Below are 14,924 nucleotides of genomic sequence, written 5' to 3' on the forward strand. Positions count from 1 at the left end.
ATTACCTAAGGTCATACAGGGCAGTAAGGGGTTAGATTGGGGTACGCGCCCAGACCTTCTTATTCCAAAGCCAATCTACCTATCCTACCACTCTACAGTGAGATTCTACATTGTCAGTTTTTGCTAGTGGGCAACTGGCCTGCCTAAAAACCACCCTGTTTTCTTATGGACACATATAAGAAGCACCGCCCCCCCCCCTAAAAAAATTTTTAAAACAACAAAAAAAAATTTTTTAAATAAAAAAATAAAATAAAATAATAAAAAAGAAGCCTCCCCCCCAATACATGTGAAAACATTCAACATAGGTTGAACCAAAACAACAGTTATCCTCAGATCAAAGGAAAAGTTGGCCAGGATGTCTTAGGACATTGGGAACTGACTTTAGAAACATCTGTGACATAGCTGTGCAGGCGACTGTGTGGCGTAGAAGAGATCAAGTAAAGCTATTTTAAGTGATGAGAGATAGTGGGGTGTGTTTGTGTTATATATTATAATTATAATATACTATAATTATAATTAATTATTATATCAACTTGGCAGATGAACAGCGTGAGAGGCAGTGTGGTAGAATGGAAAGAGAGTTGGCATTAGAGCTGTGAAGATATGAGGTCATAGCCTAGTCACATATGCAGTTTGTCTGACTGGCCAAGTCAGTTAACTTTTCTAAGGTCTAGACAGCTCTTTAAGACCAAGATGCAGTAGGTCAGCGCCCAATAGTAGGACAAGCACAGGACACGCCATGAGGGGCTTATTGGTGTCCCACTCCCGGACCTTGATCCAAACTTTCAGCTCCAGTAGCAGAAACTCTGTGAATAAAATAGCAGAAAAACAAAAACTCTTCCAGGAAAGCAATGACCTCCCAATCCACCTGAAGGGTAGAGGCACAGACAACCTCCTGTACAAATTTATGATGTTAACATGCTTGGGAGGCACTTGTTACTATTTCTACTGCCTGGGCTGGGCCTCCTTCCCCCACAAGAAGAGAGACTGAATACCAGGAGTGGACAGAAGGAGAAAGGCCTGGCAGGGTCTGGAGCAAGGGTTAGGGTCGGACAGAAATAAATGCCCTAGCTGGGAGAAAGCTTAAAAAAATAAAAGATTAAGATGCAGTAGATTTTCATGAGGAGAGGGAATTTCTGCTCTGGGAGCCCTCCATACCAATGAGTTCATAGGTTTCGTTTCTGTCCCTATTTACTATTTTTAAACAAAAGTTTTATTTTGAAATAAAAACTTGTAGAACCTAATAAATGTTCTATTGATACAGTAAATGTTCTCTGTTATTCCACTGGTACGGCTTTTCCTCTCACTGGTGTGGATGCCAAATCTTCCTTTCACTTAGTGAGTTTCTATGATCCCTCAAATTCATCACCTGATGGTTGATGGCCTGGTCAAGAACTCCTCCAGACTTAACTAGACCGATCCTTGCTAAAAGACGGAGAATCCATTCCTAGGCCCATATTCAAACCTTGCTAGTTGGAAGGCCCTGCAAGGGTAGGTGGTTTGCTAGTGTAGCCTTTGACAGTTCAGGGTGCTCTCCATTAAATGCCAAGGCATTGGAATCAGACTTTACTGGAGACACATCTCATGAATTATACGTAATATGTGTGAAATGTAGCAAACACCCAAAGTCCTCAGGCCAGAGCCTGTGCTGCCGGCTCTGTTATCCTAACAAGCAGTGACAATTCACCTTTGCATATGAGGCAAAGGGCACAATCCAGGCAGGACCTGAGAAGCTTGCTGAGGACTTGCCAAGCCCTCAGTCAGTGACAGGAATGTCAACCTGTTTCTGACCCATTGCCTTGCTGTGACCTTGCATTACCTGTTTCCCTGGTTCCTGACTACTACCTGGTTTCTGATCCACCTGCTGCCTTGAAATAAAGCACCTGTATCCTCTTTGATTTCTGACAACTTTCCTCATTCAGGATGCAGTCCTTTTGGCCCATCCATCTCCTATCCCAGTGGGCTCCCCAGTAGCTGATAGTTTGGTGGGCTTAACTGCTGTTTCCTGGGTTCCATGCCTGGACAACACTTTTTCTTTCCTGCTTTGCCTGGTCCTGGCTTTCCACTCCATTTCTATGATCTCTAATTTAATACACCATGGACCTACTATGACAAAAACTAAGGAAACTGGACAAGGGTTCTGTTCAATAAAGGCATTTGAATAGATGATTGACATCATTATAGCAGTGTTGTAGAAAGATCATTTTGGTGGTTATGTTCAAGATGGACTGGGAGTAAGAACAAGCTAGAGGCAGGAAAACCAGATGCAAAACTATCAGAATAGCCCCAGCATGAGATGATAAAATCCTGGATGATCAATCCATGAGTCAACATTTATTAAGCCTGTACTATGTGCTAGGCACTGTGATAAGCAATGGGAATACAAAAAGACATAAAGGAGCAGCTAGGTGGCACAGTGGATAGAGCACCAGCCCTGGAGTCAGGAGGTCCTGAGTTCAAATCCTGCCTCAGTCACTTAACACTTACTAGCTGTGTGACCCTGGGCAAGTCACTTAACCCCAATTGCCTCACCCCCCCCCCCAAAAAAAAGACATAAAAGGACAGTCCTTGTCCCAGAGGAGCTTACAATCTAATCAGGGAGGCAACATGCAATAAATATGTACAAAGCAAGTATATATACAAAGACAAATCTGTATATATCTATATGTTTATAGATATAGATATCTAGAGATAGCAAGGATACAGGATAACTAGGAAATAATTAACAGAGGGAAGGCACTAGAATCAAGCTAAGTTGGGTAAGGCCTTCAGAAAAAGATGGGATGTTAGTTGGGATTTAGAGGAAGCCTGGAAGGTCAGTAGGTGGAGTGGAAGATTCCATTCCAGGCCTGGGGGACAACAGTCAGAAAAAATTTAAGAGCTGAGAGATAAAATGCAGTGTTCATGGAATGGTCAGGAGGCCAATGTCACTGATTCAAAGAGTTCCTGGTGGAGAGTAAGGTGTAAGAAGACTAGAAGAAGGGGCAGCTAGGTGGCGCAGTGGATAGAGCACCGGCCCCAGATTCAGGAGGACCTGAGTTCAAATCCGACCTCAGACATTTGACACTTACTAGCTGTGTGAACCTGGGCAAGTCATTTAACCCCAATTGCCTCACCAAAAAACAAAACAAAAAGAAAAAAAAAAAGAAGACTAGAAAGGGAGAAAGGGTCTAGGTTATGAAGGGCTTTGAATGCCAATCAGAGCATTTCATATCTGAGTAGTATATGACTCTCTGGGTCGACTTGGTGTCCAGCTGTGAACTTCCTTCTAATCCTCCCAATTTGAGATAACTCAAGGAGATCACTGCTGGTCTTTGTGCCTTTCTTCTTCCAGTCATAATCTGTATTTCCTTTACCTTTCTCCTAATCTTGAAGCCTATAATACTCTTACTGATAATAGCTGACACATTATCTCACTTAAGCCTCATAACAACCTTATGAGGTAGGCACCATAGGTATTAATATTATTATTATTCCCCATCATACAGAGGAGAAAACTGAGGCTCAGACTGTTTTCCGAAGCATAAAAATACTTCATCAACACTTCCACGGGAGGTTTTTCTGACCTTTTAAGAAAATCTTTACTTTCCCTTTCCTTGTAAGATTAAAGGAAAACACTCATATCCTTTCCTTCTGAAATCTATAGTGGACTTCCTAGTTAACAGCTTTCCTAGCTGAGCTCCCTTAGCAACACATGGCAACTGACTTTTCTTAGAATTTACCTGAGCTACAGTTTAAAGTGACACCAGAGAGCTCCTCCCAAATTCTCCATTAAGGAGGATGCCCAGGACAGCCAGCCCTTAATTTCCCGCCTGGCTTTAGCTCTTTGAACTTCATCATGCCCCTGAACCAGGGACCCTCTCTTCCCTCCTCATTCCCCCACCCCAACTTTTCAACTTCTTCTTATGGTATCTTCTCTCATTAGATTTTGAGTTTCTTGAAAGCAGGGGGTTCTCTTTTGCCATTCTTTCTGTGTTTAGTACAATGCCTGGCACATGGTAGGTGCCTAATAAATCTTTATTGACTAATTAACTGGCAACACTTGGCAAGTGGCTTCTCTTAGATTTTACCTAAGCTACATAAAGAATTGAAAGTGAAAGGGTAAAAACTGGACAAAGTTAACTGGTTTCATCATAGTTATTATTAAATCTGTTAGCAGAATATATGAAACGTGAGAAAGATTAGCACGGCCTAGTAAAAAGAGCCCAACTGAAACCAGGAAGCCCTGGATTCTAGTCCAGTCTTTTACATATACTGGCCTCTGTGACCCTGGATAAATCACTCTAACTGTGATTGCTCTAGGCAGTTCTCTAATTGTAGAGAAGGTGTTACCTTAACTGGTGGAGGGAGCTTTCTTACTTGGGTGTTACCTAAGATAGTGTAATTAAAGGTCCACTCCCAAGTTTGTATTACCTCTATTTAATACCCAATTTAAAAAATATTTGCCAATTTTAAAAACAGGATTTTTTTTTATATCTTAGAGGTAAACATTTTTTCTTGAAGATAGGTCCAATTTTATAATAATATTCTGTGGGAAAATAGAATTTAACACTTAGAAATCTGATTGACAAACAGCTTTTTCTGAAATGTGTTGCATAAAATGAAGGATGATTATGATCCATAAAGCAGGTTAAGTAGTCTTTAGGTGATTATCCAAAAACACTTCCAGAAATTGAATGCACTAGAAATTAAGGAAATTAAAAGAATTTAAAAGTTAGATATGATAGACCTCTGGAGAAAATTGAATGGAAAAAGAAAGAAGTATACTGGTTTTTTTCAACTGTATATGGTACTATCTCAAAAACTGACCATGTATTAGGAAAGAAAAACCTGACAAACAAATACAGAAAAGCAAAAATATTAAATGCATCCTTTTCAGGCCATAATGAAATAAAAATTACATTCAATAAAGGGCCATGGAAAAATAGGTTAAAATTAATTAGAAACTAAATAATCCAATCCTAAAGAATAAGTGGGTTAAAGAACAAATCATAGATACAATAAATAATTTTATTAAAGAGAATGACAACGAGACAACAATACCAACATTTATGGGATGCAGCCAAAGCAGACTTAGGGGAAAATTTATATCTCTAAATAGTTATATCAATAAAATAGAGAAAGAGAAGATTGATGAATTAGGCACACAATTAAAAAAACTAGAAAAATAACAAATTAAAAATCCCCAATTAAATACCAAATTGGAACTCCTGAAAATCAAAGGAGAAGTTAATAAAATGGAAAATAACTATTGAACCAATAAATAAAACTAGGAGGTGGTTTTATGGGGGAAAAAAACCATACCATAAAATAGATAAACCATTGGTTAATTTTATTTTTTTAAAAAGAAAGAAGAAAACCAAATTACCAATATCAAAAATGAAAAGGTTGAATGAATCTCCAATGAAGATCAAATCAAAGCAATTATAAGGAGCTTTTTTGCCCAATTATATGCCAATAAATCTGACAACCTAAGTGAAATGGATGAATATTTACAAAAATAGAAGTTGTTCAGATTAACAGAAAAAGAAATAGAATACTTAAATAACTCATCAACAAGCCCCCTAAGAAAAAAGCTCCAGGAACAGAAGGATTCACAAGTGAATTCTACCAAACATTTTTTAAAAATTGATTTTAATATTATATAAATTATTTAGAAAGCTAGGCAAAGAAGGAGTCCTGCCAAACTCCTTTTACAAGACAAATATGGTGGTGATACCCGAGCCAGGACGAGCAAAACCAAAAAGAAAACCAGAGACCAATTTTCCTAATGAATATTGATGCAAAAATTGTAAATAAAATACTAGCAAGGAGATTTCAGCAACATATTACAAAGATCACACATTATGGTCAAGTGGGATTTATATGAGGATTGCAGGGCTGGTTCAACATAACTGACCATATTAATAGCAAAAACAACAAAAAAATCATATGACTAATTCAATAGATGTAGAAAAAAGTTTTGTTGAAATAAAATATCCACCTACTAAAAACACTAGAAAGCATGAATAAATGGAGTTTTCCTTAAAATGCTAAGTTGCTATTCAGTTGTGTCTGACTCTTCATGACCTGATTTTGGGGTTTCCTTGTTTTTGATTTTGTGTGTGTGTGTGAGGCAATTGGGGTTAAGTGACTTGCCCAGGGTCACACAGCTAGTAAGTGTTAAGTGTCTGAGGCCAGATTTGAACTCAGGTCCTCCTGACTCCAGGGCCGGTGCTCTATCCACTGTGCCACCTAGCTGCCCGGGGTTTCCTTGGCAAAGATAATGGAGTAGTTTGTTACTTCCTTCTCCAGCTCATTTTACAGATAAGGAAACTGAGGCAAACAAAGTTAAATGACATGCTCAGTGTCACACAGCTAGGAAGTGTCTGAGACTAGATTTGAATGCAGGAAGACAAGTCTTCCTGACTCTAGGCCCAACACTCTATTCATTTCACCACCTAGCTGTGGAATACATTCTTCTTTCCCTCCATCTCCTCACAAAGTTGGATTTCCTTGTGTAAAACTTTTAAAAAAAATTTTATATAATCAAAATCATTTTATCTCCTATCAATAAATATGATAGATAATTTTTCTATGTTTCTCTAATTGTTTATGATGTGGCCTTTTCTATCCAGGTCATATTCATTTGGAGATGATCTTTATATAAGATACATGTGATGTGTTAGTTGAAATCTAATGGAAACTTCTTGAGGGGAGGAACTAGTTCATTTTCACTTTTGTAACCCCAAAGCCTAGTAAAGTAACTGGCATATGCTTCAAGAATATTTACTACATTGAAATGAATCAACACTAACTGACTATTTTTGGAGTATAGAGTTTGAAAGATAAATATTTTTCAGTAGGTTATCCTGGACAATTAATTCATCACCTAGTGGCCAGCCTCTAACAATATCTTCTGTTGGGGAAGGGCTAAAAGCATTGAATACTCCATTGCCAAAGAATCAAAATTGTGGCCCAAAGGGCAATGGAGGGACATATGGTGGGCTGTCAGTATTATCAGTGTTGGCCTTTATTCAAGAAACAGCATTAAGACGATCATGCAGGAATGCATGACCATAAAAGGAGGTAAGCCGGTCATGAGAATGAAGATGGCAAGGCTTATACTAGTAGTTACCAAATGCTAAAATGACCCTAAAGAAGGTCTCCAATGTATCAGGCAGATCCTGTTCTTGGGGAACACTGGCAAGAATTACACAAGATAAGAATGCATGGATGGATTGGGATTTGTACTAACACCCAAAAAATCTAAAAAAAAAAAAACCCAACCCACACATAAGTGTAAATTATTATTCATATGATAAAATTAAATATGGCAGAACATTTTTGTACGTCTGTTGGAAGTCAGGATTTTCTGTTGAATAGGAATTTTCCCCAGAGTTGATTCTACCAAAAGCCCTTTGAATTTGGAAAGTATTATGTGTCTGAGACAATTCTCCACATTCTATTAATCCCAGACAAAGCTTTTTACTTTATTTTAAAGCTTTTATAATCAAGCTTGTCAAAGACATTCTTGTAACTTGTGAACTCCACATTTGTCCATTAACCATACCTCTTTAGCTAGCAAAGGGAACATGGGCCATGAAAACAATTTTGAGGAGAAATGTCTATTTCTACCTCCACCCTCCATAACTCCCACCCTCAAGTGGCCGGTACTACCTTGTTCCATTGGAACCCTGCAATAATGTAGTCCTAAGGGCCAGAACAACTCTACACATTATAATGAGATACTTCTGATAACTAAGCCTTCTTTCTTGGATAGGGTCCAAGTTCAATTTGTTATGTTATATTGAATTCCATGGCATAATGAGACTTCCATTTATGTTATAAACATGATTCATGGAGAATGTGGAGAATATGAGTATATAGGATTTGCCCTTAGGCAAAACTATAAGGCAAGTGAGGAATTCCCCCTCCCCCCTGTTGTCCTCTCAATCCTTTCTGTAGCTTTCTTCTCCATTTTTAGCCATCTATTCCCCTTATGCCAGTGCCCTCATGCCACCCATAGATTGCTCAAGGATTCCTGTTGTGGTATTTTTCTGTTCTCCCATAGTTTTCTTTTTTCTCTTTTTGGTGAGGCAATTGGGGTTAAGTGACTGGCCCAGGGTCACATAGCCAGTAAGTGTCAAGTGTCTGTCTCCCATAGTTTTCTAAGATCCTATACTTTGCCTCCCTCCACACCTAATGATCTTGGATGCCATTCTTGGTGAATTGATAAGTTACTAGGTAGATAATCTCATGCCCAATTTCTGCTAAAGCTTTAGTGGGGTTTGGCTGCTTAATGTGTTACTACCATCTCCCATACAACATTTGCATTTAATAGACAAATTCTTTGCTCTAAAAGAATGAGAATCAATATGGGAATTTCAAATAACATAGCAAGGGGGAAGATATTTTTGGCATTGATGAGCCTTCCTATGCTCCTCAAATAATACTGCAGGAATGGCTGTCTAGTCCTTTTTTCTGCATAAGTAATAATTTTATTGTAACTTGATGTGCTGAAATGCAAAAATATTTTCATCAATGAGATACAAAAAGTATCTGAATGTTAACACCAGCTGATTAAAAAAAGAGGCTGGCCAATTTGATGCGAGTATTTATACATATGTTATGAATTTTCTAAATCATATCCTCCCCAATACTCGTCTTTAATCATGCCATCAATGTGTTTATTTTCAAAACAGGAATCATTTAAGTTAAGCCTTCATTCTAAACACCGAATACAGAATTAACTGGACTGCAGTACAAGATGATAAAGTCAAACATCTGAAGAATTTCCACAAATTCCCTTTCAAATATAAAGCCTATTTACTGTAAACAGAAAATAAATTGTGAGTTTGATTCAATTCAGCAAACATTTATTAAGCACCTACTATGTGCAGAGCACTGGTTAAATGTCAAGTCCTTCCAGTGAAGTGTCTTCCTTAGGTGGAACTAATTAATTTACAAACTTCCTTGCCTTATTTCCTTCATCCATCTTGTTTATAACTGCCTTCCTACCTTTGTTCATGTTGTTACCTATTCTTGGAATCTTTATCTTTTCACTTGTCCAATTTCCTATCCATGCTTTAAGACCCATCTTCACTCTGAACTCTTGCTCAAACTCTTCTGTTACACACTGCTCATACTTTTGTGAAGACCTATAAAATTTATTATTTTTATTAGTCTCTATAGCACTTATATATCTTCTGATGTTCTCTAATGAACTAATTTGAATATATAGTCTCTGGGCATATAGGTATATATTTTCATACATAGACACACACATGTATACAGGATATCTCAAAAGTCTTAATGAAGTTTTAAACTATTAGAGCTTAAATGTGGACATTCATCATACATTTTTAGTGTCTCCTATGAGGTTTTAATTTTCTTAGAGGTAAGGAGAAAGTCTTATGTTTTTTCTGCACCTTCTAATGCTTACCACAATGGTAATCATAGTAGGTACCCAATAAATATTTTTGGAATCCATCGCTCTAAAGCACTTCTGTAAACTTTCAAATCTAATATTAAAACATTGTTCTCCTATGAACTTAGCATTCCTATTCATTTGGGAAGAAGGGCAATTGGGAAATTAGAATTTCAGTCATCATGCTATTACATATACCAAATATTTTCATTTTTGACTTGATGCATTTTGCGAACTGTCAGATTATAAGGTACAGCTATAACAATTTCTGTGGTTCTCCTCCTTAACAGTACCTAGCCAAGTAAACTAGCCACGTGCAGCCAATAGACCAAGCTGACTAGCTTGTCCCCTCTGCAAAAGGAGATATCCTCCTAGTTCGGAGAGGAAGAAAAGTCCATTGTCCCCACCTCCTTTGCTCAAGATCCAATTCCTTCACCAGTGACTACCCTCTATTATCCATATACACCAAGACAGATTCCTAGCTCTTAATGTCACACCTTAGTTCCTAGTCCTTCCGGAGATTATAGTCCTACGGCAGGACTTTGGTCTCCATGGGTGGGTATCTGCCATCTGCTGCCGGATATCTCCAAATAAGGCCTGTTTACTTGTGCTTCTTCCTATTGCCTGCTACCAGACTTATGTGATGCCATGTTTTGTCCACTTGCCAAGATCTCCAAATATTTGGATCTTTCCTGACCACTAACTGAAGACCTGTAGGGTCTCTAGATTCCAGCCTTCCCTGATCTGGTATGATCTTCGTGCCTGAAACTCGGTTTTGACAGTAAATGGTTTTTTCCTATTTTTTCCCCCAGTTGTTCCTCTATTGCAAAGTTGTGTGTGTGTGTGTGTGTGTGTGTGTGTGTGTGTGTGTGTGAGCGTGTGTGTCTAGAACCACAGAACTAGGAGGAACTCAAGTCAAACCCCCTCATTTTAAAAATTAAATAAAAAAAAATTTTTTTGAGGCAACTGGGGTTAAGTGACTTGCCCAGGGTCACACAGCTAGTTAAGTGTTAAGTGTCTGAGACTGGATTTGAACTCAGGTCCTCCTGAATCCAGGGCTGGTGCTCTATCCACTGTGCCACCTAGCTGCCCCTAAACCCCCTCATTTTTAGATAAAGCAATGCAGGTACATAGAGGTGCAAATGATTCATTAAAAGTCATATATTTAGTTAAGAGTCAGAAGCTGCTAGTCCAAACTTCCTTCACTGTGCCTCAATGTTCTCAGATATTCTTACTTGGGGTCCTAAGATCCCAGGTTTAAAACTTGAAGGCACCTTAGAGGTCATCCAGTTCACCCCTTTACCCCTTCACAGGGGAAACTGAGGTCCTATGCGGTGAAGAAACTTGTCAAAGTTCACGGTGTCAGAAGCAGAATCTGGGGAAAAAAACCCTCAATTTGCTTTTCTGTTCTTTAAATGGATGAACAGATGTAGTTTTGACAATTGAGACAGTGACTACTGGAGGGAAAACCTAGTAAATGTATAGGTGTCCCTTTTGGTGTGTGCAGTATTTTAATGACATCGGATGTTTTTGATTGGGGTCTGTACAGGCAGCATTATTATACATTATCAGCTGTCATGGATTTCTATCATCTCTATGCTGATGACTCTCAAATCTACCTTTTCTGCTCCCATCTCTCTGTTGACCTCACATCTGTAACTCCTTTCAGACATTTGACTGGATGTCCAGAAGACATCTTAAACTCAACATGTCCAAGATTGAACTCATTTTTTCCTCTAAACTTCTTCCCCGACACACACATCTTCCCTGTTACTGTAGAAGGCAACACCATCCTCCCGAGTCCTTTGAGTTTGAACCCTAGGAGTCATCCTGGACTTCCTTCTTGCTGTCTCTCACGCCCCATATCCAATCTGTTACCTTTGCGAGAGCTCTCAAATACGCCCAGTTCTCTCCTCTGACGTTGCCACCCCTCTAGCGCAGGCCCTGACACCTTGTTTATTGTAATAGCTGCTGGGTCGGCCTACTTCAAGTCTCCTTCACCTCCAGTGCATCCAGCCACCAAAATGATTTCCTTAAAGCTCATGTCCCATCACATCACTTTCCTACTCAAGAAACTCCAGTTGCTCCCTCTCATCTTCAGATCCAAGACAAAACCCTCTGCTGAGCATTCAAAGCCCTGCTATTCACCCCACCCCCAACTTACAGTCTTCTTGCTTCCTCTGTGCACATTCCCTCTGGTCCAGTGACTGCCCTCCTGGCTGTTCCATGAACAAGGTACTTGCTCTCCTGCCTGTAGGCACTTTCTCTGACTGTCTCTCATTCCTGGAATGCCTTTCCTCCTCACCTCCACCTACCAGCTTCACTGCTTTCCTTCAAGCCCAGATGAAACCACCGGAAGCCCTCCCTACTCTTTCTTAATTCTGGTGCCTTTCCTCTCTAAGGCATTTCCTATTTTTCCTTCTGTAGCTTGTTTGTAGTGTCTCCCCCTTAGATTGGAAGCTCCTTGAGAGCAGGGGCCGGTTCTGGCCTCTTTTTGTATCTCCAGCACTTAGTACAGCTATTGGCACATAGTAAATGTTCAGTGACTGACTGATCGACTTTTTACATGGCATCTACTTTCTTTGTTTTGTTTTTGAGGGGCAATGAGGGTTAAGTGACTTGCTCAGGGTCACACAGCTAGTAAGTGTCAAGTGTCTGAGGCTGGATTTGAACTCAGGTCCTACTGAATCCAAAGCCAGTGCTTCATCTACTACACCACCTAGCTGTTCTGCCCCGCCCCCCCCCCCCAATCTGCTTTCAAACCTTTTGAACGATTTCTATTTGTGAAAATGATTCATTCAGCTTTGTATCTTGAGGAGGGCCGGAGCCACATAGTTAGTAGGTGCTCGGTAAATATTTGTTGAATGAATAGCCACAACCCACATTTGTAATATTACATATTTCTCCAGTACTTATACATTTCTAACAACCTTGTGAGATCATCCTTATGGTACAGATGAGGACATTGAGGTTCAGAGAGTAACTTTCTCATGATTACGTAGCTGTTAAGTGTTTGAGCTGAGATTCAAACAAAGACTTTATGTGAGTCCATCTTTTTTCAAAAATAGGGACTTTGTTATTAAATAAAACAAAACAAAAACCCCTTTCTGGATGCTTTTTGACATCAGTCACTTTTTTTTTTTTTTAGTGAGGCAATTGGGGTTAAGTGACTTGCCCAGGGTCACACAGCTAGTAAGTGTCAAGTGTCTGAGGCCGGATTTGAACTCAGGTCCTCCTGAATCCAGGGCCAGTGCTTTATCCACTGAGCCACCTAGCTGCCCCACAGTCACTTTTTAATAACATGATTTCTGCTGTTCCCACAGGGAACCCACCTTTGTAATAAAGAGGGGAAAACCCAGTTAAACAGAACCAACCAATATGATTCCTGTCTGCTAGGATGTGCAATATTTTATACCTATAGTTCCTTAACTCTATAATGAAAAGTGAGAGGTATATTTCTTCATCTTTTTTTCCCAGGGTCAAGATTGGTAATTTGAATTACATAGTATTTAGGAGAGGCAAATTTTGAATATTTGTAAAAATACAAAATCTAATATATTATGTATAACTTGTATGATTAAACTTTTTACATCATACCAATATAATTTGCCACCAGACAGAGTTTTAAGATGGTCAATCTCAGCATAGACATTGGAAAGAGAAGAAAAAAAAAATTGGTCAGCATACATTTGTGGGGAAGTGTGCTCTATATAACAAAACTTTGGTTTTATGTATGACTTGTGTTTAGGTAAAGAATTTGTTGCTTTTGAAAATATTTAGAAATTCTTAAACCTGGCTTATGAAAAGGGATACGCAATCAACCTCTCATGACAGAATATTTTAGCACAGACACAATTCAGGGAGGCTTTTTTTCTTTTTTTTGGCAATTGGGGTCAAGTGACTTGCCCAGGGTCACACAGCTAGTAAGTGTCAAGTGTCTGAGGCCGGATTTGAACTCAGGTACTCCTGAATTCAGGGCCGGTGCTTTAACCACTGTGCCATCTAGCTGCCCCCTCAGGGAGGCTTTTGAAGTGAGTAGCTCCGCTCAATAATCTGTTCTTTATTCTATACCCCCAACTTCCCTTGAGCTTTCTAATCCAAGTTGTTTGTGGTTTAAGCAACATCTCTGTTTTAAGAAACACTTTTGTCTATAAATCTAGGTACTTCGAAAGAAAGGTGAGAACAAGAATCTTTTAGCGACTTGAGTAAGGTGCAGGGTGCTTGAGATAATCAAACCCCAAAGATTTATTCTTCTTCTCAATATTCAGAGATGGGCATTAAGGCAGAATTTTTTTCAAGGAAGAAGGCTATTTGCTGTAGAGTAATAATGGCAACCCTTTTTCTTGTGTTCATTGATCTCAGTGTGTTTAGAATTTGAACCTTAATGAGATTCACTTCTTAGCTGTTGTTTTTTTTCTTCTACTGTACATAAGAGGTGGTGTTTATAATTGTGCTTTACATACATCTTTATCACACTGGGGGGGGTTGCACACATGTGTGTGCACAGATCCATGTGTACTCCTACATATACACACACACTCCATGTTGTTTTCTTCTCCTTGGCCCAATTAAATTCTTGGGAGGTTAATTTGGGTGCCTGAGCACATGCAGAACTCCTTGGAGCTCAATGAGTGTTATGTTCATGTAAGGACTTCCGAATCAGGCCTGCGGCCTATTCCTCGAATCCTTACTTGTATTTCTTTTGCTTAGTTTTCAAAAGATAGTTTCCCGGATCTCCATTCATCTGTACACTGCTCCTTCTCTTTCTCTTTTGTAATCTGGACCATTCAGACCCCGACCCTCTCCTTGGTTGCCACAAGTTCCGCTCTCCAGCTCCCTGTTGCCTGGCAACGGGCTCTCTGGCTTTTCCTTTCTCTGGTCCACCAACGAATTGCAGATCAAAGCCCCCACATACTCCAACTTATTTACTAAATGAATATGAGGAGACAGCCTCTTGTTCTATATGACTTATAGGGCTGTAAAATATGCCATGGATTCTCTGAACACCAGTGAGATACAGATCTCTGGGGTTTTATTAAAAGTTTCTTATTGAAATCCACCAACAGGTTTATGTCACTATTTCTTATTATTCTTTATCTTATAGTAACTCTTCCTAATTTCAAAGTTATCTGTTTTTAAAAATCAATAAGCTGAACATGTTTTTTTAAAGTCATATGAGAAAATCTATTTAATATAAGTTCAAAGTGTAATAAAAATAAATGTTAAATATATACATATACACACATATATAAAATTTATATGTATATATATATAAATATAAATATAAAAGTTACCCTAATGCTCACTATAGTAACTTTTCCAAATGAACTTATCTTGTAATGGTAATCTGCTGTACATCTAACAACTTTTTAAAAGGCTAACAGATTAGTAGCCTTCCTTTGTGTTTTATAAGAAATAAAGTTCAGAAGCCCTGAAGATGCTTTGGGGAATGGGAAACAATAATCCGTTCCCCACCCCCTTTAAAGACTTGTAATTTCACTGGCATAAGACCACT

The 14,924-nt window shown here is 38.9% G+C and overlaps 1 protein-coding gene across 1 annotated transcript; it reads left to right on the forward strand.

Annotated features, from left to right (window-relative positions):
• Nucleotides 1–263: 263 nt before the first annotated feature.
• On the forward strand, nucleotides 264–1,627 carry LOC122735906 (cytochrome c oxidase subunit 7A1, mitochondrial-like). The gene has a single exon (XM_043977781.1). The coding sequence runs from the start codon at nucleotides 740–742 to the stop codon at nucleotides 989–991; it is 252 nt and encodes an 83-aa protein (XP_043833716.1). The 5' UTR covers nucleotides 264–739; the 3' UTR covers nucleotides 992–1,627.
• Nucleotides 1,628–14,924: the final 13,297 nt, after the last annotated feature.

This window comes from Dromiciops gliroides, chromosome 1, assembly GCF_019393635.1.
Source record: "Dromiciops gliroides isolate mDroGli1 chromosome 1, mDroGli1.pri, whole genome shotgun sequence".
Taxonomy (NCBI): domain Eukaryota; kingdom Metazoa; phylum Chordata; class Mammalia; order Microbiotheria; family Microbiotheriidae; genus Dromiciops; species Dromiciops gliroides.

Bases quoted from the DNA above. Each gene is read 5' to 3' on its own strand.
- LOC122735906 (XM_043977781.1), top strand. From the start codon at position 740: ATGAGGGGCTTATTGGTGTCCCACTCCCGGACCTTGATCCAAACTTTC.